At 45.2% G+C, this 24,783-nt stretch overlaps 1 protein-coding gene across 1 annotated transcript; it reads left to right on the top strand.

Moving 5' to 3' along the window:
- Positions 1-231: 231 nt before the first annotated feature.
- Positions 232-24,189, top strand: scn1lab (sodium channel, voltage-gated, type I like, alpha b). The gene is made up of 27 exons (XM_057027029.1): positions 232-506; positions 4,031-4,350; positions 4,917-5,035; positions 5,286-5,375; positions 5,653-5,781; positions 6,266-6,357; positions 8,160-8,453; positions 9,115-9,178; positions 9,575-9,716; positions 10,037-10,243; positions 11,272-11,550; positions 11,858-12,199; positions 12,499-12,631; positions 12,756-12,994; positions 13,075-13,248; positions 13,390-13,746; positions 13,827-14,354; positions 17,606-17,741; positions 17,954-18,108; positions 18,399-18,572; positions 18,981-19,103; positions 19,818-20,093; positions 20,170-20,223; positions 20,303-20,440; positions 21,058-21,162; positions 21,243-21,513; positions 21,602-24,189. Exons 2-27 carry the CDS (start codon positions 4,084-4,086, stop codon positions 22,792-22,794), a joined length of 6,081 nt encoding a protein of 2,026 aa, XP_056883009.1. The 5' UTR covers positions 232-506; positions 4,031-4,083; the 3' UTR covers positions 22,795-24,189.
- The last annotated feature ends 594 nt before the right edge of the window (positions 24,190-24,783 follow it).

Raw genomic sequence — 24,783 nt, 5'->3', positions numbered from 1 at the left:
AATGGATTCTAATCAACAACTTCCCGTTTTGAGAACTCATTTGACAAAAATGCGTGCAGCAACCTTTAAATCTGGCTGTTTTTTTTTTAGCAGAAAAGGATGATACCGTTGCAAAATCAGCTTATATAAACAATAGCACACACAAGACGTTGATTTTGATTTCGACTTTATTTATTTATTTTGGTTTGTTTAACCGAGCCCAGCGTTTCTAAAGGTGCCATGTGCACTCCGAGGGCCATCTTGCGACAGTGGCGGGTTGGAGGACACTCGCTCCCAGCCTCACCAACCGGAAGCGCGCATTGATTTGCCCATGACAGGGCGAGGGCGGCCAAGAAAACCAAAGAATGCTTATCCGCCAACTCTTTAGCGGCATTACAACGAGTGACAATAAGAAGAGCGGTTTAAATGTCACGCTGACGGAGCTCGCCGATTAAATAACGGGATTATTATTATTATCATTTCAGACATGGGATCCACCTCCAGCTTCGCCACCTGCCGTAATGGTGGTGAGTATCCTTGAGTCTTTGCCTTCTGACGCGGCAGGTTAGATCGATTGACGCTTCGCTGGATACGTGCGCCGTCCCCCACCCCCCACCCTAAAACAGTATACTTTATATACTCAATATTTAAATATGTGGGACGCGCGTTTAAACAGTATTTTGAGGCGCGTACATGTTTCCCTAATGTTTGTTTTTCGCTCAATTCGGCGGTGACAGGCCTGTTCTAACAGCGTCACTGGCGTTTTGGGCTAAATGATGCATAAAATCCATCACACACTTCTGCAGTGTTTGAATATAGTTCGTATATAAACGATACGAGCCCGACACGAACATTTAAGCCAGTAAATCGGGCAAAAATCACCTCCACGTCGTGATAAAATAGGTGTCTAAGAATGGGCACTATCAGCCCCCTACGTGCTGCCGGGGGACACGTCCTTCCCAGTGTGGGTTTATTGTTAATATGCGTGATTATTCAATGACATTTTAAAGAGAGGGAGGCTGTGATTATTTTGGAGGTGTGAGGTGAAAAACAGGATCTATGGCGGTGATGCAGTTGCTCCATGAGCACATCTGGGGAGGACACGCCCAGATGCGTTCACTCATTCCTGGCTCGACTTTTCACATCTTCCCGTGCGTCCAACTCTTTATTCGAATTTCGCTCACTGAAACCCGGGTGCTTCGCTTCCTTTAACCGCCGCTGTGATAGCAACGGTTGGCTTTGGCTCCGCGGAAGCCCTCGGGACCCCTAGGTGGCCCCCTGTCCACAGTTTGGAATCCGCTTGAGACGCCGATGGGCGGCTGCTGCAGCTGCTGAGACCCCCCCCCAGACTCGGGCGACATCTCATCGGGTGTTGTCCGTGCTGCCGGCGGCTCCTCCCGAGGTGGACGGGCGCGATGGCCGCGGAGGATTCGAACCGCTCCCGTTCAGGGGGAGACGCGTCAGGCTTGGAGATAATACGCAGAGACATCATCAACATGGCGACAGCTGCTGCGCCTCCCTCGGAGCGTGTTGAAACCACGAGTAACTGAGGTATCGCCGGGCACACGTCCTGGCTTCTTTTGTGCTTCTGATTTCTTCCTCTGACGTGTCATCCAGGCAGCAAAATGCGCGTCTGAACAGGTGGTGAGATGTCTCTTTATGAAAACGGCTATTATTATTATTATTGTTAACGATAATGTCTCTAACAATGCCTCCAAAAGCACCTCGGCCGAGGCTGCAGACACAAATCGTGGGCGACTCAGGTGAGAGCAGATCTGACGGCCCATCCGATGGCTTGTTGGTGTAATAAAATGCCCCCCCAGGCGGTGTTTGTTCTGGAGGCAGCTGCTTTCCTGCTTTAGAACCATGGACAGCGAATGTCCATCTGTCTGTCAGAGGAAGTGGAAGAAGCACGTAGCTCACAGCTGCATGATGAGTCAAGATTGTCGGGCAAAGAAATGTCGGCAGACGCTGTCGCGTGGGGTCACGCTCGACCACACCACAGGCTCGTGAACCCTCCCCCCCACACACACAAACACACACGTGCTTAACCTGATAAAAATGTGTTATATTGCCAAGATAGTTTACGCCCAATTAATTATATTATGGTAATATTTACCGACTAGGGCCGCTTTCTAGCGATCTCCCACTCCGGTAACTGGGAATAATCCACTCTGCTGAGTTTACACGGCATATCATTTCTGGTTGTGTAAATAGTTCACGGCACGCCACAGGTTTTAAATCCTGTTTAGCGCACGTTTTGACTCTTTTCAGACCCCAGGTCTCCATAGAGGGTGTAATGGTTGAAACGACATCAACCGCTGCATGTTTAATGTCAAAAACATTGATTTCAACCAGCCCAAAAACAACAAGTCATCGCCTTTATGTGAAGTGAGTTTTAGATCCTTAAGTAAAATATATCTTGGCATTAGATATGATATGCATATATTTAGGATGACAGTAAAATCTGTGGAAGCTTTCCTGTGGAAAAGTTGCTGAGAGTTTCTCCCCTGGCTGCTGGGAATGTATTGATCTGTCTGACAGTGTGACGCACCTTCACACTGATGTTCAGATCACGGCTGCGTGTCTTTTCTCTTTGAAGACGCTGTTCTCGGCGTTCCCTTGAGCACTTGTCATGTCAAAAGGTCTGTTTATCTCATCCCATTAATTAAAAACACAAGCGCTCTATTGCTCTATTTTCATTTGGAGGCAGAGTTCTTACTTTTTGTGCCGTTCCTTTATTTCTGGGCCAGTACACTCAGCGTCCCAGGAGGAACAGGGCATGTGAGGCTGTGGTGGGGACGGCCTGATAATGGTTCACAAGGGTTTGTTTTTGCGTGTGTGTTATGGTGCTGGAGGGAGGTCTTGTTTATGCGCTTGCATTTCCTTTGGGATCTTCTTAAAGCTGGCAGGTGGCTCAAAGTGGGGAATTAAATGCTGACGGTTGCAGGGGAAAAATCAATGCCTCTGGCTGCATTTGTCACTCCTGGAAGCCTTTGACAAAGAGGTCATGATTTGCTGATTTCAAACCCTCCACTAATTCATTACACAGTCGAAAGGCAGCACTTCCTGCAGAGCTCCCAGAAGCCACTCGATCCGAATGCAATTAATGGAAGAATTCACCTCAAATGTGTGTGACCAGCACAACAGCCCCCTCCCCCGAATGTTCCAGTCTTCTCTGTCCGTGATGTTCTTTTGAAAGTATCATGATTGTAAAACAAATGAACAAATTCTTAAACCAGACTGATTTCCAGCTCATGTTGGAAAAGAATGCATTTAACAATCATTGGTTAATTAGGTATTGCCATCATTCCCACATTTAATGTCCAGTTAATAGTTACATTGTGAACCCGTTTCAAGAGAAAGAGTCACCTTCTCCTGACTGCAGTCCCCTGTTTGGAAGGTCGGAACAATGCTCACACGTGTCTGGAATTGAATATGCGGTGGCGTATGGTTCCGTAATGTAATGGAAAAATAGCAAATTCAGACAACAGGGGACAACAAGAAACAGAACAATTTGTGTTCACACTTCACAAACTGAGTGAAAGAAAGTGCTTTCTGATTTTCATTTACTCACTATTGTGTTCCAGCAGCCATGGAACAAGCCATTTTGTGGAATCATTTAATCCATTGTTTTAAGCTAGAATGTTACACATCAATCTTCTGGTCTTAAAGTATTGTCTTCCAAAGAATGATGAGCATATTCTGGGTGTAAGCAGCTTATGAAAAACAGCATGAAATAACATTCAAACCGCTGAATCACATAAGTCACATATGCTGGTCGTGTGGCGCTCTCCAGGGTGCTGCCCGGGTCATGTGATCTTCAAGCGTCCCTGCACCACTGACTCTGGGTTTTATATGTCAATAACATTTATTCGGTGGGAGAATGACAACTCTGTTGGCCTCAAAATAGCAGCGCCACTTGCGTCAGACTCGGCACGTGTGATTGGGTCCCACTGTGTCAAAAGTGTTATTCAACCCTCCGATAAATGACTGGACTCTTTCCAAAAGTGACACTCTGACTCCTCAATATTTCTCCCATGTGTTGCAGCTCCCTATACCAGCTGAGCCCCTCGCTGCCCTCTGAAGGAGCAGGATGACAAGATGGCACAGCTGCTTGTTCCGCCCGGACCTGACAGCTTCCGCTCCTTCGTCCCCGAGTCGCTGGCCGCCATTGAGAGGCGCATCGCCGAGGAGGAGGCCCGGAGACCACGGGCAGGGCGCCGCAGCGACAGCGACGATGAAAATGGGCCTAAGCCCAACAGTGATCTGGAGGCGGGGAAGTCCCTTCCCTTTATTTATGGGGACATCCCTCCTCACTTGGTGTCCATCCCAATTGAGGACATTGACCCCTTCTACAGCAATCAGAAGGTCTAATACCTTCTTATATATATAAAAAAAATAAGCTAATGATCTGGATGAAATAAGTGAGCGCGCATGCAACCTACAGAGACTGGAAATGTGAAATCATTGTTGCTAAGCAATGCTGAGATGAGCTAAGCATCTGCTTGTTGCCAGTTTACATTGTTGTGCTGACTCATAGCCCTGCTTTAGATCGGAAACAGTTAAGAGCAATTTTGCTCATCACCTCCACAGTGTTGTGCTCAGCCAAGTCAGAGCATTTACAAGATGTCCCAGAAGAAGTGCTAAATGCTAGTCTTAGCTGCTGTGCCAGTTGAACTGCAGTGCCATCACATCCTGCCCGAGGCAAAATCATCCAGCCTCATTATATTAACAGCTACGCAGAGCTGAAACAGTTTAATCTCTCTGCTGCTACCACACAAGGCAGATAATGTCCAGCGTGCGCTATCTATACATGCACATTCCTAAAAGGTTCTTTCAGTGTGGTTCATGTCAGCTGTCCAGGCCCCTTCACCTCTAACAGTACCACAAAGGCCATTCCGATGTTTTTAATCACTCTTTTCTGTCTGTTTCAGACGTTCATAGTTTTAAATCGTGGGAAGGCAATCTTCCGTTTCAACGCCACTCCTGCCTTGTACATCTTAAAACCCTTCAACCCGCTCAGAAGGGTAGCTATTAGAGTTTTAGTCCACTCATATCCTTTCAGAGTTTACTCGTAGTTCAGTGTAATTTAGATTAAAGGCTTTTTACAGACAAAACAGGATTTGAATGTCAAGAAGGCTTAACATTTTGACTAGTTTACAGTTTTAATTTTGGCCGTCTTTTGGATTAACTGCTTTATAAATACTGATCACAATTACTATAGATGTAAAACAAGTGTAAATACCAGGCTCAGTGCTTTAATAATTCAAATGCTCCATTTTGTTCCTTGACTGTGTCCCTACGATGTTCAGCATGTTGATCATGTTCACTATCCTGACCAACTGTGCTTTCATGACCCTCAGTAATCCACCGGAATGGGCCAAGAATGTAGAGTAAGTTGCTGTGTTTTCACCAGCTTTGGTCTGTGCAGAGAAAATAGGATATTTTGGAGTTATACTGGCATGTGCATACAGACATTAGAATCCACTTAATCCTGAGCACCACTTAACTCTGTATTTAATAAAAGTGCATTGTCTAGTTAAGTCCTCATGCTCAGATTACTGTTAATACACTCTGCTGTGGTGTCTCTGAATCTAATTAAGACAGTGATCGGTGTAAAAGCAACAGCAGCTTTGCCGTCGTGTGTCACCCCTTTCTATCCCTCCCCAGGTACACATTCACAGGGATCTACACGTTTGAGTCCCTCATAAAGATCCTGGCAAGGGGCTTCTGTGTGGGGAAGTTCACCTTCCTGCGGGACCCGTGGAACTGGCTGGATTTCAGTGTCATCCTCATGGCGTAAGTGTCTTGATGCGCGGACTTAAACTGAGCCAAACAGGAAGTGGCGCACACTGAGAGCAGAAATGCTTTTGAAGCTAATCAGTCCTGCAACGTTTTAGGTCTCACTGAATGTGAGAAGACGTGGTGGCGGGGGGGAGGGGGGTAATGGAGACCGGGAGGGGTACCTGCAGCGTAGTTGTGTGCATCTTGAAAGCATGACTGTAAAATTCCCAAGCTGCTCTGATCCTATGGATGTGGGCCCCTAAAGCATGGCATGCTTCGGCCCATATTTGTTCCACGCTTCAATAACTTTGCCTACATGTCTTGAAGTGAAACCTAGAGAATTAGTGCCCACAGGCAATATAAAGACACTGACAGTTCCTGGTGGTTTGGTCTGCCAGACCCTTGAGATTCATGATGCTTTAAGGAGAGGCAGTTCCATCTCTGCACATGTATGGGTTTGTGCCTGTGCTGTGTAATAACTGTGCATTTGATCCTACAGGTATATAACTGAGTTTGTAAACCTAGGCAATGTTTCAGCTCTGCGCACATTCAGAGTTTTGAGAGCTTTGAAAACTATCTCAGTAATACCAGGTAAGGCTGCTTGCGCCTGCTCCCAGCGCTCCTGCCATCTGTCCTCTGTGCGTGACCGTTTGCCGTCCCCTCCCCCTCCCCACCCGTGACCCTTTTTTTGTCTTGTCGCGACGTGTGTGGGTGCCTGACTTGTTCGTGTGTATGTGTGTGTCCCGCTCCCTTCCCACACTGCCCCTCCCTTCCTACCTTCCCTTACAGATATGTCACAGAGTTTGTGGACCTGGGCAATGTCTCAGCACTGCGAACCTTCAGGGTTCTTCGAGCCCTGAAAACAATATCAGTCATCCCAGGTGAGAGAGCCCTCAAGGCCCATAAAGTTAATGAAACGCTAATGGCTAACTGGCGTTTCGCTAACATTTAAACACCCCGTGCCTTCTCAGTTCATCTCACTGTAGCTAAGCCTGATGACGCCCGTCGCCATCTCTCATGCTGCCTTTGTATTGAGATCAGTAGAAGCTGGAATCTGGCTCTAATCTGCACAGATTGACGGGATTCTTAGCTTTTTAGATTCTTCCTTTAAGGCAGAATTCTTTTTGGTTGGAATTTATTCTTGACTTGGGAGACTTCCAAGTAGACTTTTGTGCACTATTTGCTTTTGTCCTTTTTTGCATGAGACATTGCAAAAGCCGATTTTCTCGTGGCAAGCACTTGTGCATGTGTTTAGGGTTCCTCCTTACCTTGTTTTCCAGTGCATGTCTTGTTCGATGTTGTCTGTATTTGGGAAATTGCACTGTACACATCACGAATTATGGAAAGGTCATATCGTGTAGCGCCCATGGAAACTTGTCTTTGCCTCTGAAGGAGGATCTTATAATTTTCTATCATGCATACTTATTACAGCTCTTACAGCATCATTTCGACTTTATTCTTCAGGCAGTACAATATGCAGTAGAACATTCTGATACCTGAATCTAACTTGTCTGTCCAGTGAGCTCTGGTAAAAGATTGTGAGGGGTGTTTTGGTGAAGATTTGGAATGTGCATCATTCTGCCAGGAAAGGAACAGTTTGGCATTTTGGGGGACAACCCGGTTGGCTTTGTTGTTGCTTCGTATTGGAAGATTCACTTGTGTCTCCATTGTGAATATGACATTTGGGCCAGAATTTTGATCAGCTTTATGTCAGTGCAGACACTGGAGCAGGAAATCCTGCAGCCTTAAAGCCTCCAAATGGTCTTTACTGTTCATAAACGTTAGTATAATGGTGTTTTGACAGTTTTTTTCTATAACTTTAGGTATTTTTTCATCGTTTTTCAGCGAGATCAGCTCACAGATTTTAGGCTTCATGCGAACAATGCCACTAGTTGGCGACACTGGGCATTTTAGCATCAAGTCAACAAGACCTTGGGTTTCTCCAAATGCTCAAGCTATTTCTTAGAATATGTATGTCGTCATGCTCTCTACCCGGTGTGCACTATGACAACAGTCTTACCCAACAAATCATCACCAGAATAACCCTCCAATCTATACTCAATTTGAGTCGGTTCTCACGGACCATCTCCACATTTACGTATTACTGTGCACGGTTCTCTGTGGCCATGACAACACTGATCGTGTGATGGGTACGCAGAACAACAGCCATGAAAAAACATTAGTTTAAATGAATGAGTTACGCAGCTTTCCCTAGTGGTTTATCAAATACATGATCAGTGTGAGCATAGCATCGAGCATTTAGTGGGATTTCCATTACAGATCCCCCTGACTACTTGCTGTTGTCAGATCACATTAGTAACCTCTACTTCTGCAAGTTCGGAGCTGTGATTTTTCTGCAATTTTCCCCTTTCCACCCCCTCTTTCTTTTTAAGGCTTGAAGACCATAGTTGGCGCACTGATCCAGTCGGTAAAGAAGCTGTCAGATGTCATGATCCTCACCGTTTTCTGCCTCAGCGTCTTTGCCCTCATCGGCCTGCAGCTCTTCATGGGCAACCTGAGGCAGAAGTGCGTGCGTTATCCAATCAGCAGCAATGCCACCAACAGCACCAACAGCACCGCCGACGACACGATGTTTGTGGACAATTTCCTCCTGGAACTCAACGCCACAGTTTTGCCGAACACCACGGAGATTCCGTTCAACTGGACAGAGTACATCAGCGATGACCGTAAGTGGAGCGAGGCAGCAGGCTCATGTCAGGGTTAACCAGGGTCAAGTTGGCACCCTGAGTCAGACACTGGCTGATTCACATGCACAGTGCGTCGGGGGGATGGAGGTTGGGTAGGGGGAGGGAAGGCACTCTAGCTGAGGCTCGTGATAAGGAGTGACAGAAATGGCTGGAAGCATAGGCTGTGCTCTCTAGCAAGGGCTGGTGGGAGAATGCGGCAAATGTTGCAGATAATCGCCGCAGCAACAAATACCCCTATTTCCACCACCACCACCCCTCCGTTATTCCGCCGTAACCCATCTGCATGGCGCGAACAGCCTGAAGTGGTGCTGGATGGTGAGTCACTGGCAGCCAGCAGGATATCGAGGCGAGGTGCACCAGCCACATGACAAGTTGACACCATAGCAAGAGAAGACGAAGCAGAGTAGATTGCAGAGTAGATGTGGTCTGGTATGCTAATTGTAGTCATGCCTTTAAAAAAAACATGAATGTGATTTAATGACTGCTAAGTGTTAAAATGGGACTTGGTGTCTGTCTGACTCAGTTGATAGCACTCATCACCTTCCTCTGCATCCCCGCCTGGTTTCCTCGTCAGTCTTTTCCTTACCCCAGTGATATGGCTAAAATAACTGTTGGGCCATTTGTCTCCTCTCCCCTCCAGGAAATTATTATTACGTCCCTGGTCAGAGGGACGCTCTACTCTGTGGGAATGGCAGCGGCTCCGGGTAAGGCTTGTCATGTTTTATTTATAAGGCCAATTAAGTGCGCCACAAAGCCAATCGTGCAATTAATGTTGACATTTGGTACCACTCTGCAGCGATGGAGGGATCTAAACTGCTGGTTAACTACGGTTGCTTTTCATTACTTTTGCTCAGCATTGAAACTCTGTCAACTTACTCAGTGTTTTAGCATCTAGCTAATAACATACACGAGCATGACATTTTCAGGCACTGACTAAAGTCAACATCAGGAGCTCATACAGATGTCAGTAAGTTTATATTGTAAATATCTGAAATTGCAGATATCATTTTTTGCAGTCTGCTCTACAATTTTGTTCCAGGCATTATCTTTAAATTAACTGTAAAATGTTATATTCAGTGTTTATCTGTGTGTACTTGCAGGCTCTGTCCAGAGGGCTTCATATGTATCAAAGCTGGCCGTAATCCAGACTATGGGTACACAAGCTTTGACACCTTCAGCTGGGCCTTTCTGTCTCTTTTCCGCCTCATGACTCAGGACTTCTGGGAAAACCTTTATCAACAGGTTGGTTGAACTCAACAGAGGCTGGTTGAACTCTGTGAATCACATAGTAATATGTTTTTGATGTATTTAATCAATGCATTCTTTTAATTCATCATAAATATACCCACAAAAGCCCACTTAACATCACTCAGTGCTGCATGTTTTCCAAGAGTGGACCATTCTGTCGTTATATGTGTTAGCTAACATTTTTTCCTTTTGTATGGCAGTAGCACAATGCTAACACTTGACCTTTATGAAGTCACAGTTGGATAGCAACAGTAGGATCACAATGAGTGAGTGCTGACTCATTGCTGAAGAAATTCCTGCTTCTTTCCAATCAGACTTTGCGTACAGCAGGAAAACCCTACATGATCTTCTTTGTGCTGGTGATCTTCCTGGGCTCCTTTTACCTGGTGAACCTGATCTTGGCCGTGGTTGCCATGGCCTACGACGAGCAGAACCAGGCGACCATCGAGGAGGCCCAGCAGAAGGAGGAGGAGTTCCAGGCTATGTTGGAGCAGCTGAAGAGGCAACAGGAGGAGGCACAGGCAGGACCTTTTTTTCCCCTTCAAATTCTGCCCCATGTTTTTAATAATAAAGCAAACTGCTCCAGGCAACTGAGGAACAACTGCTTTCTGCTGTCCAAATACAAACGTCAATAACTTTGTGTAGAGTGCAAATGAAATTCACAGCAGTGTAAATACACATTTGCAGCCCCAGCTGCTGGTTGAAAACGCTGTGTCATTCATAGAAGAGGCGCATATTCTGTGGAGAGCCATACCTTTTGTTTCTGGGCAACCAACCAGTCAGACGGTGCTTATGACTCCAGACGGCCTATTTTTGTCGCAGTAAATGGTATTAAAGTGTCGCAGGGCGGTGATATACAGCTGTGATTTATGCTCCCAGAGGACACGGTTGACAGAGATGAATTCCTGAAACAACGCTTTCAGACATTGGATCAAATGTTCCGTATTTGTCCTCATTTTAGCCTCCTTTCATCGCGGTGCAACATGGGTGTGACATCGTCCTTATTGCTGCTTTTCCTTCTGCTTCCACAGTTTCTGCTCCAGTTTCTGCTTCATGCTTTATTGTCTGTTTTATAGTCTTTGACGGTGTCTTATCAGGCTCACGCACATTCAGATTGCAGGTGTTGATAGGTCTGATGTTGCTATGGTAAAGTCTTACGGTCTTTAGTGTGCTGTATATTTTATGGCGTGCTGCACATGTCCAGTAGTGTCAACAATGGTAAAAGAATGTTCTGGCTCCTCGAGTTTTTAGTTTTATCATATATTCAATAATTAAACCTGCAATACACAGTCAGGCTATAAGAATAAGAACCACTCGATTGAGGAGTCAAGGAATTGTGAGCTCATGATTTTGTATGTTCTTTGTTTTGGTTCCTGTGTAAACATTCATGCATCCATTTTTAGAAGGTGTCTGAGGCTTATTTGGCTCTTCGTGCTTCTGCCGCTGCTCTCAGCTGCCAGCCTTTCTCCTCCACTCCAGTCAGTGAGAGCCTTTGAGACAGGGAAGAGGTTGCTATGACAACTATGTTTGTGCTCTGATTGGATGGCAGGTTGCTGCTGCAGCAGCCATAGAGGGCGGCGGATACATTGGGACAGGGTGCCCCACCTCTGAGTCTTCCTCAGGGATGTCGAAGCTCAGCTCCAAAAGTGCCAAGGAGCGACGTAACCGGCGGAAGAAGAGGAAGCAGAGGGAGGAGGAGGAGGAGAGAGGAAACCAAGATAAGTTCCACAAGTCTGAGTCCGAGGACAGTATCAAGAGGTCAAGTTTCCGCTTCTCCATCGACCCAAACAGACTTCCCTATGAGAAACGATGCTCCTCACCCAACCAGGTGAACGACAGTGTTGTCAGTTTGAAATCAGTGAAACAAACCAGGGTATGCATGGTCCTCATGACAACACAACATGGCATTATATACATGGCACTTCCTTTACCTTGATTATACATGTAAACTCCCTTCATCAATTAAAAACTGAATGTGGTTGACAGCACTGCATTTTTGTGTCCTTTCCAGCAGTCTTATCTGTCCTGGTTTCATTTGGCTTTTTCAGCAGCAGATGATCGTCTCAATTGCCTGTATGTATTCCTCCAACCTCACATTCCAGTTTTATCACTGTCTCTATCTCCTTCTCGCTCAGTCTCTCCTCAGTATCCGCGGCTCCTTCTTCTCACCCCGGCGAAACAGCCGTGCCAGCCTGTTCAGCTTCCATGGCCGGGCGCGTGACATGGGCTCGGAGAATGACTTTGCAGATGACGAGCACAGCACCTTTGAGGAGAGCGACAGTCGAAGGGGCTCCCTGTTCCTGCCGCGCCGCCTGGAGCGCCGCTGCAGCGCAGTCAGCCAGACCAGCCTCGGGGCGCCACGCATCATGCTGCCCGCCAATGGGAAGATGCACTGTGCGGTGGACTGCAACGGTGTGGTGTCTCTGGTCGGTGAAACATCAGTAACAACCTCTCCTGTAGGTCTCCTGCTACCTGAGGTGAATTAACGATGCCTTTATGCTTTTTTCCACTGACTTATCTGCTGCAAGCTCTTCCCTAAATTATATAAATGATTTGGGTGCATGAATTATTATCCAACAGAGTTTCTCTGTCTTTGCTGCATGCCTCAGATCTAAGTTAAGTTTATTAAAGGCAAAGATGGATATAGTGTCCATCTCAGTGAAGAATATTCACTTCAACAGAAGATGGATCTTCTCTGGTGGTGCTGGTGGTGCTGACCTATCCTCTGTTGTCCTCTGTGTCTTCATTTCTGTTAACTTATTATAATTATTTTCAGGGAACAACTACTGACACTGAGCTAAAGAAGCGGCGGTCAGGTTTCCATCAGCCATCCATGGATTATTTAGATGAACCAGGGGCCAGGCAAAGAGCTATGAGTCTGGCCAGTATCCTTACCAACACCATGGAAGGTAAGTGATCAGGCCACTTGTTCTGCTGTTTTCCTCAACTAATTCCAGAGAATACAGGAGTACCAGCGCATTTAATGAATTAAGATTGTAATTATTATGAAATGTGGTTCCTTCTCTTTGGCAGAGCTTGAAGAGTCAAGACAGAAGTGCCCCCCCTGCTGGTACAGGTTTGCCAACACCTGTTTGATCTGGGACTGCTGCCCTCAGTGGCTGAAAATCAAAGAGATAGTCAGCATGGTGGTCATGGACCCATTTGTGGATCTGACGATCACAATCTGCATCATCCTCAATACCCTTTTCATGGCCATGGAGCATTATCCAATGACTACAGAGTTTGACAATGTCCTCTCAGTTGGAAACCTGGCAAGTATTGAGTGATGCTAACACAAAAGAGTTGAAGCCAAGGACATGTGTGAAATATAATCATCTTCCCCTGTCACTAGGTTTTCACGGGCATCTTCACAGCTGAGATGTGCCTCAAGATCATTGCCCTGGACCCTTACTACTATTTCCAGGAGGGTTGGAACATCTTTGATGGGATTATTGTGAGCTTAAGTCTGATGGAGCTGGGCTTGGCCAATGTAGAAGGCCTGTCTGTGCTCAGGTCCTTCCGATTGGTACGATTTTTTTCCCAGTATAACCCATTTCCCCTAAACGCTCTCTATCATTACACCACTTTTTAGATGTGTCTAGATATCTCAGCGAATTCATTATTATTAATGAGCTAACGATCTAATTTGTGCCTCTTGTTGAAACAGCTGAGGGTCTTCAAATTGGCCAAGTCATGGCCCACGCTCAACATGTTGATCAAGATCATCGGGAACTCAGTGGGGGCACTGGGGAACTTGACTCTGGTGCTCGCCATTATTGTCTTCATCTTCGCCGTGGTGGGCATGCAGCTGTTTGGCAAGAGCTACAAGGAGTGTGTGTGTAAGATTTCCCTTGACTGTCAGCTGCCTCGCTGGCACATGCACGATTTCTTCCATTCCTTTCTCATTGTGTTCCGGGTGCTTTGTGGAGAGTGGATCGAGACCATGTGGGACTGCATGGAGGTAGCTGGACAGAGCATGTGCCTGATTGTTTTCATGATGGTCATGGTCATTGGCAACTTGGTGGTAAGATTTACTTTCTTGTTGATTGCTTGTATATAAAGTAGATGTTCTCTGTTCATAAGGGATGGATTTATTATCCACAGGTCCTGAATCTCTTCCTGGCCCTACTCTTGAGCTCATTCAGTGCTGACAATTTGGCAGCAACTGACGACGACAGTGAAATGAACAACCTGCAGATCGCAGTGGGCCGGATCCAGCGCGGCGTCGCCTTTGTCAAAACCACCGTGAGACATTTCATGCAGAGCATCTGCTTTAGCCGTGGTGGGAAAGGTTCCGGTCTGGGCGAGGAGAGCAAACCCTTGGATGAACTGCACAGCAACGGGAAGGGTAACTGCATCTCCAACCACACCTCTGTGGAGATCACTAAAGACCCCAGCGGGGTGTACATGACGGAGGGCAATGGCCGGCTGGGAGGAGGGCTGGTCATTGGGGTTGTGGTTGGTGGGGACACCACCAGCAAGTACCCTGTGGAGGAATGTGATTACATGTCATTTATTCATAATCCGAGCCTGACGGTCCAAGTGCCTATTGCTGTGGGCGAATCAGACTTTGAGAACCTTAACACTGAAGATTTCAGCAGTGACTCGTCTGACGTGGAGGGGAGCAAGGAGGTAAGAACAAAGTCTTACTCAGATGATTAACTTGTCATTTTAGGGAAAACCCAGAATTACAAAGCTTTTGTAGTAGTTTGAAAAGGATAATGAATAAGACCCAATATGGTTGTTTGAATATGTCAATATTTGCATAGAGATTTTCTGCCATTTTATTTCAGCGTGGGAGAAAAACAAACCTGCTGACTCACTTGTACATTCATTCATCATGCTGTGAAAGTCAGTCCTAAAGCTCTTGGCAGCTTATAGAGCCATGACAAATAATGACTCAGATTTGCTAATGACAGTTGTGGAAGCTTTGCTTTATAGATTAATTTATGTACATATCAGTTTTTTGTAGTTTACATGGCTGAGTTATAAATGCAGTGTGGCATTAGAGTTACACAACTATGTCTGCTGTTCATTACAAAAGGAAAATGATTTTTTTTTTCCAGAAATCAAGCGTGCTCAGAGCCCTTCCTATTAACGTACATGAAAAACCAAAGCACAATAGCATGGAGTCCATATTTTTTGGTGTTGTCATAGTGCACATGCCATGTTTGCTTTACATTTTGCCAGGCTGATAGAACAGTGTACCCCCTGGTGATGTCAACCCGCCACTGTGGGTGTGGTGCCAATTCCCTGTGATTCAGGACAGCCCAGGAGACTATTTCTAGCTAAAGCGCCACACATTTCATATTGGGAAGGGAGCTGTCGCGTCCCTGCTGATGTTAACGTCCTGTAAACTGGGGTTGGTGAATCAGTATATTTAAAGGGAGGTCAGACATTCATGATCCACTCTTTCTAAGGGTCTCCTATCTTCACTATCAACAATAACGAGTTAGGTGTCCTACATTTAAATGTTCACAATAAACCTCTGACTTCTTTGTGTTGCCTTTGTTAAGCTGTGAGGGGATTCCTCATTTTTTCTGTTATTTACTAACCTATTTTCTTACTATGTCTCACCTTGACCGCACACTTGAGGTTGTATTCTGGCTTTTCATATTTTTGACTTAAGTTGATTAACCCCCATTTGTTATTGCAGCTGTGTCACAGACGCTCTCAAGGTTTTCAATGACAGGAGAATTGTAAGACCACTTTATTGTACCCTAGCACCAACCATGAGGACTGCCTATGCCATTAACAGACAAACAACATATTTTCCTCATACCTTCAATGGATTGCCCATTTTCGTTCTTTGCCTGATCTGCCGTCCATCCCCAATTCTCTCAAACCCACCCTTTTTTGCTTTATGCCTACCCCTTCTCCAGATAGCAGCACAGTCAATGCTGCAATCTTTTTGAGTTCTCCCTTCCCCCACCCCTCCATAATTTAGCTCTAAGCATCAGACTGTATTGCAGTTACAACCCATTAGGAATGAGCAACACCATCCTTTTCATTTGATAGATAAACCATCTGACATGGTCTTTGCTTTTGAGTTCATTGCTTGATTTTGACTTGGTTTTGGGACTTGATTGGCATCCAACACCCCTGAGCTTGAGAATGAAGGCAGAGAGGAGGTGGAGAAGAATGATGAAGACACTAGAAATGAAAAGGGGGAATGAATTTTGCTGTGTAGTTTGACAAAATTCATTTGTCTGGTTCATGCGTACACACAAAATACTTGTATGTTCTTGTTTTATGTCAAATAATAATGGAATGATGAAAGAATCAATAGAGAATTCTAATTTTGCAGAGAGGAAAGCATATAACACAATGATGCCAAATTTGGATTATTATTTTAACAATTTCAAATTACATTTAGTCGTAAATCTGGTGACAACGAAATCGAAAATGCGATAAGTAAACCCAGACTTTGTACATCCAAAATTTTAACAAATATTTATGGAGCTGAGTGATCAAAAGGGTCATTTATTATTATAAAAATAGTTATTCATTTGTTGACATTGTACACTTTTTCCCTAATGCACACTGTCCACATTTTTATTTATTTGTGTTTACTTGTATTTGTATGTGTTATCCACTTTCCTTTCTCTGCAACCAACATGAAAAAACAGTTTAACAAATGCAAAATCTTCAAAATGAAAGTATGCTAGGTTCTAAGCAAATAATCTACACCTCAAAGAAGTAAAATGGGTCTCTTGCTGAAGGAGAGAATGTGGAGAGAAACAGCCCTCCAAAAATGCAATGCACTTGCCAGCAGTATGCTTCCATCATTCCCATGCCGTATTAGCTGGGTCCCACGGCAATCAGAGCTGCTGCACTGTGTAGGATGACATGTTCCTTTATTTAACCTGCCAGGCAGATCAGATATGAAACCACAAAACACCATGTTTGCCCAAAAAAACCCAAAAAACAGACAGACAGGCGGCAAAAGTCCCCACCATATGCAGAGCATATATTTGTACAAAGGTCACTGGACTGTACGGTACTTTTGGAGTTTTAAAGGTACGCTGCCGGGGTTCAAGCTTCAGAGGACAGCATAGTTAGATTAACTTTAGTCCAGCAGAAACACTTGTGCTTACATGTGTTTTGCTCATTGCTTTGGAAAGCCCCATGAAAAAAAAAAACTACCTTTAGTCCTGTATGTTGGGATGCATGGATGCTAAGCCACGTTTTACATATAGGAACAAAGAAAGCCACTACATGGTGTCTTATAAACAGTGCACAGTACTGGTTTTTGCTGGTAAGCTAATGTGGTAGTCCGTCTACTTTAACACAAACTGAAGAAGCTGCTTTGAAGGAATGGAAATAACGTGTTTTCATGTCACTGAGGAAAAGGTTCTTCAGTCCCTTGGTGGGTGGATTTTATCTTTTAGGATGGGCCAAGTACATAGAAGCTATTATGGATTTTGGATGTAGGATAAACCAAATGATTAATCAGTGGAGACATCAGTGGACATGAAAATGCCAAAGCAAATGTAATGCTTGGTACTATTTCAGGCTTGGATTGATGATGCACTGGAACACTGCATGCACGCTTTCTCAATCTGAGGTTACATCAAATGTACCCACAGGGCATCTCTGGAACACCAATCTCCAAGTGCAATCAGATAAAATGAATACCAAAGCCTGTAGGTACATTTGATCAAAGCTGCATGTGATGACGATGATAATACGATGACCGTGAGTTTAGTGAGCCCAACTCTGTGAGCTTTGACAGTGCTAGGTTATGATCGTGGCACTGAATTACACAAAAAAATCACAGTGATAACCAGCTCAGAAGGTTGGCTCCAATAACCAATGAACTGCTGTTGTTTCAGGGCCCCACCAGTAACTTTGAACTTCTATCTGCTTCCCCATTGGCACAGAAGCTTGATGTAGTACCCCAGAATCTCAGCTCATCAGAGGGGAGCACAGTCGATATTCGCCCCCCAGGAGATGGGGTGGAGTCAGTGGAACTGGAGCCTGAAGAGTCACTGGAGCCAGAGGCCTGCTTCACAGAGGGTGAGGGGGATATGTATGTGAAAGAACGGAGGCTATCGGGTGGTGGGATTTTGCAAAAAAGGTTCAAAATTGAGTTCTTCTCCAGCGCATTTTATGACCTAGAGTAAATCTCATTGACAGTCAACGCAAAGGTTCAGTAGGTCGTAATTGGGGGCATCTGGGTTTGTGACGCAAGGTGATAGGGATTTATCAGGTTTCCTTCATGCTTGCAGGCTGTGTGAGCAGGTTCCAGTGCTGCCAGATCAGCGAGGAGGGAGAAAATTACAAGAGCTGGTGGACACTCAGGAAAACCTGCTTCATCATCGTGGAGCACAACTGGTTTGAAACGTTCATCATTTTCATGATCCTCCTCAGCAGTGGGGCTCTGGTAAGTGGGTGTTGTTTTGAATCTATCTGCCTTTGTGATGTAAATCTTTTTTCTGACAACATGGCCACCAGTTTTAAAGGGGATGTGGGGTAAGTGGATTAAGCGGTGACACATGGTAGGGAGAATGTTGTAGCTGTGAATCACCGCATTTGGTGGTGTTGTTTGTCATACACTCCAAAGTCTGCAGGTCAGAATTTAAACTACTCCAGAGTGTGTTTACACACAAACGGTCTTTTTTCCTTGCACAAAATTACATAATCTGCACTTTTTATTGCTTCTGTTCTGCTCAGGCATTTGAGGACATTTACATCGAGCAGCGAAAGACCGTCAAAATAGTGTTGGAGTACGCAGACAAGGTCTTCACCTATGTTTTCATCCTGGAGATGCTCTTGAAATGGGTCGCATACGGCTTTGTCAAATACTTCACCAATGCCTGGTGTTGGCTTGACTTCCTCATCGTGGATGTATGTATTCACCGAGTAATTTAATGATTTGAGTACTGATTTGATGACGTCAACCTTGCTGGGAGTTGAATAGGTTATCTTAGATAGAAGCACGGTCATACTAAAGTGCACAAGGTAACCTTATGTAAAGGTTTTTATAGCCTTGTCTTTATTTGAAGTATCCCCAGACCACAGCAAAGGTTCAGGCACAATTTCCATATAATTTAGAAGATAGAACTTAAATGGTGAAACCGGATAATTAATTGCTGTAACTGCTCACTTCTCATTCTGATCGAATTCTGTTACTCATCTATTGTTTTGTTACCTATGCACTTTTATGCCAGCTTAACCGAGTCTCTTAAAAAAGTAATTCTTTTCTGAGGGGCCTCTTTCATTTGTCACCATTCACCCATCTTGTCTGTCTCGAAGGTGTCGCTGGTCAGCCTCGTGGCGAACACGCTGGGTTATTCAGAGCTGACGGCCATTAAATCTCTAAGGACACTGCGAGCCCTCCGGCCCCTGAGAGCCCTGTCTCGGTTTGAGGGCATGAGGGTAAGAGAAGAACGAGTGCAAAAGCCACAAAATGTTATTGGTGTTTATGGGCAAACAGGAAGCCAGTATAACAGAAGCATGGTTTAGCCCAGTGCTCATAAAAAAACCTCAATTTGCTTCCCCAGATTTTTTACAGTAGAAAATATAGTAACTCAAGATTGGCTTCTTCCGGCTTTCTTTCTTTTTCCTGATTCAAATATAAAACTGGGTCCATGTGTGGTTAAATGGTTTTTGTCTTATGGAGGGCCAGGATGACTGCATGTTTATGACAACTCACCTGGCGATTCAACATGGCTTCTCTTCTATCTGCATGGCTTTCTTTGCATTGTTCCAATGGATTACTGTATCTGGCCATCTGAGGCATTGTTTTCTGATGTTGCTTGTGTGGTGCCTTTGACCTGTAATTTTTTTCTTTGTTGTGTGTCTTTTTTTCATTTACAGTCAAACAAAATGTTGTGACTTCATCCCGCCTCTCTAAGGTTTTTTTTTCTGTTTTTCATTTATACCTATCAAATGTAAACTTTCTTCACGTTGTCCACCTTCTTTTTCCAACTTTCATGTTGTTAAATTTGCTTTTGTAGATACATATGCTCTTAAGAACATCTTGTGTGTAGTTTTTACAACTAGCATTGTTCAGAGCTAAGTCAATACATTTTTGTAATGACCTGTTTTTATTGGCAGATGTTTTGCTGATTTAGATTCTCCCTATCTCAGGTCGTGGTGAACGCACTTTTGGGGGCAATTCCCTCCATCATGAATGTGCTCTTGGTCTGCCTCATCTTCTGGCTCATCTTCAGCATCATGGGCGTCAACCTCTTCGCAGGGAAGTTCTACTACTGCATCAACACCACTAATGAAGAGACCCTCCCCATAGACATCGTCAACAACAAGTCGGACTGCCTGAAGATGGTTAACGAGAGTGTCCGCTGGAAGAATGTCAAAGTCAACTTTGACAACGTTGGAGTGGGCTATCTGGCTCTGTTGCAAGTGGTGGGTGGAAAAACATGCAAACGTTCTCAGGTTTGAGGGCGACGCATTTACTGACTCGTCTCATTTCTGCTCTCAGGCAACATTTAAGGGTTGGATGGACATCATGTTCCCAGCTGTGGACTCGAGAAATGTCAGTGGACGTGAAACGTTCATGCGTGTATCCAGTGATTGTAGTGCGTAAGATGATGACTTCTTTTCTTTTTTTTCAGGTGGAAGAGCAGCCTAAATATGAAGAGAACTTGTACATGTACCTCTACTTCGTAATCTTCATTATCTTTGGCTCCTTTTTCACCCTGAACTTGTTCATTGGCGTCATCATCGACAATTTCAACCAGCAGAAGAAAAAGATAAGTGGCTTTCAAGTTCACTAAGAGAGGGACCTAACTGTTGCAACTGAAGCAACTTCTGCGCCTCATGTGATGTTCTGCAACGTGTGCATGCAACATTTAGATTTTTGAAGAAAGGTATCCAAAGCAATAGTATAATAAGTGCCAGATGCTGGGTAACGCTGATTGATCGCGTTCAAGCAGCATCAAGTTTACCTTCAGCTAAAGCAGTGAGCAGAGCTGCAGAGAGAGAGGATTCTGTGGTGCACCCTGAAGAGATGCCACTGTTTACTGAGAGGACATGAGTCACAGAGAAACACCCTCCCTGCAGTCACACCCACACATGCAGCAACACATTGAAACTAATCTGGAAATATGCCCCCCATTTAACCCAGGAGGTGGAGGGGGGAGTGGTTGAGCTGCAACTGCAGCCTCATGCAGATGCTTGTTCAGGGTTGACACCAGTCCTCCCTCCAGACACGTAGGTGAGCTGACAGTATGGCGCTTCCCTGATTAGTCAGGGAACATTATTGGCTTCAGGGTGAGCCAAAAGCAAGTCAGCAACGCCAACCACCGGGGTTTAAAATACCTTCTGCTGAGTTTTCTGTTCAATAATCATAATGTTATGCTTCCTTTACTTAGGAGGTCAGGACATCTTCATGACAGAGGAGCAAAAGAAATACTACAATGCCATGAAAAAACTGGGCTCCAAGAAGCCGCAGAAGCCCATACCCCGACCTACAGTCAGTACTCCGACCGCAGGGCGCAGAATTCTCGTTGCTGGCCGACGCTGGAGATAATTGCGTCTATCTTATCCCCCCAGAATGCATTTCAAGGCTGCCTGTTTGACTGCATCACCAAGCAGGCCTTCGACATCGTGATCATGATCCTGATCTGCCTCAACATGGTGACCATGATGGTGGAGACGGACGACCAGACCAAAGACATGGACAACATCCTCTACTGGATCAACGTGGTCTTCATTGTGCTGTTCACAGGGGAGTGCTTGCTGAAGATGATTTCTCTGCGCCACTACTACTTCACCATTGGTTGGAATGTGTTTGACTTTGTGGTGGTGATTCTGTCCATCATGGGTGAGGAATTTAGCCATCGCTGACCATATCAAGCATTGCTATGCCTTAGGTTAATGCTCGTGTTGAACTGGATCTTGTTCTTTTGCAGGAATGTTTTTATCCAAAGTCATTGAGAAGTACTTTGTTTCCCCAACGTTGTTACGAGTGATCCGTCTGGCCCGGATCGGTCGTATCCTCCGCCTTATCAAAGGCGCCAAAGGAATCCGCACCCTGCTCTTTGCCTTGATGATGTCACTGCCCGCCCTGTTCAACATTGGCCTGCTCCTCTTCCTGGTCATGTTCATCTACGCCATCTTCGGCATGTCCAACTTCGCCTACGTGAAGCGGGAGTCGGGAATCAACGACATGTTAAATTTCGAGACCTTCGGGAACAGCATGATCTGCTTGTTTCAGATCACAACATCAGGCGGCTGGGACACCCTGCTCTCGCCCATTCTCAACAAGAGGGAGCCCGACTGCGACAGCCAGCTGGAGCACCCGGGCAACTCCTACAAAGGCAACTGCGGCAATCCGTCGGTGGGCATCTTCTTCTTCGTCAGCTACATCATCATTTGCTTTCTCATCGTGGTGAACATGTACATCGCCGTCATCCTGGAGAACTTCAGCGTTGCCACGGAAGAGAGCGCCGAGCCTCTGAGCGAGGACGACTTTGAGATGTTCTATGAGGTGTGGGAGCGCTTTGACCCCGATGCCACCCAGTTCATCGAGTACAGCAAGCTGTCCGACTTTGCGGATGCTCTGGATCCACCGCTGCGCATGCCAAAGCCTAATATGGGCCAGCTCATCTCCATGGACCTACCGATGGTGAGTGGCGAACGCATCCACTGCCTCGACATCCTGTTCGCCTTCACCAAGCGCGTATTGGGCGAAGGTGGGGAAATGGACATGCTGCGCGGCCAAATGGAAGAGCGCTTTATGGCCTCAAACCCTTCCAAGGTTTCGTACGAGCCCATCACCACCACGCTGCGGCGCAAACAGGAGGAGATGTCGGCCATCATCATCCAGAGAGCGTTCCGCCGCTACATGCTCTGCCTGGCCATGAAGAAGGCCTCCGCGCTCTATAAGGAGAAGCTGAAGGAGGGCGTCCGTGACCCCGACAAGGACGTGATGGTCATCAGCAAGTTCACCGAGAACTCCACCTCGGACAAAACGGACATGACGCCCTCCACGGCCTCCCCGCCTTCTTACAACAGCGTGACTAAATCAGACAAGGACAAATATGAGAAGGAGACCCAGGAAAAGGAAAACAAAAGAAAAGACTTGAAAGACAGAAAGAAATAGAGTTTTTAAAGAGGAACAAATCTTAAAAGACAAAGGGGGTGGGTGATTTTGTTTACAGCTTTTAAGGGGGTTAGATAGACGTGTGCTTGTGTGCTAATTAGAGTGCGATGGCCTGAAATGGGAGTGGTGTCACATGTGAATACGAGGCCTCTCAGAGGGATCCAGCAGACACTGCCAGGGATTGACTGGAACACGGAGCCTCTCTGCAAATCGCTTGTGGTTTTCCTATTGGTTGTTGTTACTGACATACTTGAGTGTATCGTTCAGTTGTCTGTAGCTAGTGCTGCTACTACTTCAAAATCCAGTGTCTTGAAATTAACAATAGCTGTATCACAACTACTCTCTTTTTTCCGTCGTTTGGGTTACTTGACGTCCTCTTCGTTTTTAATAAGAAAGAATGTTTTCTACATTTTTCCGAACATCGTGGTGAGAACATGTCTGCTGCTTTCGCTGTCATTACATCACCAAGGGCAGATAAAGTCAATGCTGGAAACCACAACCACCATGCGGACGCCGAAACAAAGAGCACATCACTGGAGCGCAGTGCTTACGGACGCTGTGCCCTCTGGCGTGCTGTAAGTGATTGTTATCTGTATTTTGCTGTCATCTAAACTGCAGTCCCCAACGTCACCAGGAAACACTCTGAATACAGAAGTTGAATGTAGGCAAGGAATGAGACACACACAGTGAAATCCTTTGACATTTTGGGGAATGGGAAACCTTTTCGGAAAGGGAAAATTGGATGATCCTGTCTGTTAAACAGGAAGGTGGAGCCGCATTAGCTTAGCATTAGGCTAAGGCAGCGTGGCGTTGCAATGTTATTCACTGGCTTTAGACGGGGCTTCTTGTTGGAGAAAGTAAAAAGAATCAAATTTGCCAAAATGTCAAAGCACTTAATTTTAAGCGCGGCTGTTTTCTTTCCTCCATACCCGTGGTGTTACCTAACACCTCTGCTTTATGCTCCACTTCACCTCCTCCCCACTTCTTCCACAGCTCTTGTAAAGAAAATGTCTCAAGTCACAAAATGAAAAAAAAAATCAGCTCTTTCTAACCACTCTCAAGCTAGAACGTGACAATATATGACATTTAAAGGTTATAATATCAGTTTGTATGGAATCCATGTCGTCTTTTGGGTTGAGAAGCGAGTGGTTTTAGTGTAGTGGTGTGTAAATAATATAGCTGTTTGGGCCCTTAGTATGTATCACACTTACATCTGATGTAAGAGCACTTTTTAATCCCCACTGATATGTAAAACCACGTTCGGCAGTCCTACATGTGAGTGAGTGGGTCTGTGTGTGTGTGGGGGGGGATATTTGTGCGCAGGGACTTTATGTTGTACCAATTATCAGAGTTGGGGCGATTATAAATAAAATTTTTACTGTAGATATCAGTGCATTTTGCCAGTCTTGGAGTTTAATTGACATTTTTCTAGAGCCTTTTGTTTTTGCAGATTCTGTACGGTAACACGCGATGAAACACATGTATGGTCCAAATATCTGTAGATAGGAACCACAAAGCCATCGGTAGCCATCACTCACCGCGCTCGTAGTGTTTTAGTGAACTGCATGCAAGCCGTGACTACTGTCCGCTCATCTGGTAATATCATTTCTCAGCCAAAAAGAATAAAGGACATATTTTTTTCGAAGTCCTTGGTCCATTTTTCCCATTTTCTCTGCAGCACCCCCCCCCTCTCTCTGAAGGAAAACATTCATGTGGTTCAGGTAAATATATTTAACGCATCTGTATCTATTTGCAAAAATGTGACAGGTGAAGTTTTTTTTTCTTTTGTTAAAACCAAAGATGTGGTAACAAAAGGCTAAATCCATATTTCCAAAATAAAAGATATTTTGGGAAGCAGGAATGATGCTTTTATTGTGAAGTGGGAGTGCAGCAGGGAAATACTTAAAGAAAATAGACTCTTTATTTTATAATCTCTATAAACTGGCAGCAGGGCTGAATTTTTCTTCCATCGTCTTGACCTTCATTATC

This window comes from Takifugu flavidus, chromosome 3 (assembly GCF_003711565.1).
Source record: "Takifugu flavidus isolate HTHZ2018 chromosome 3, ASM371156v2, whole genome shotgun sequence".
NCBI lineage: Eukaryota > Metazoa > Chordata > Actinopteri > Tetraodontiformes > Tetraodontidae > Takifugu > Takifugu flavidus.
This window is presented reverse-complemented; position numbering and strand designations above follow the sequence as displayed.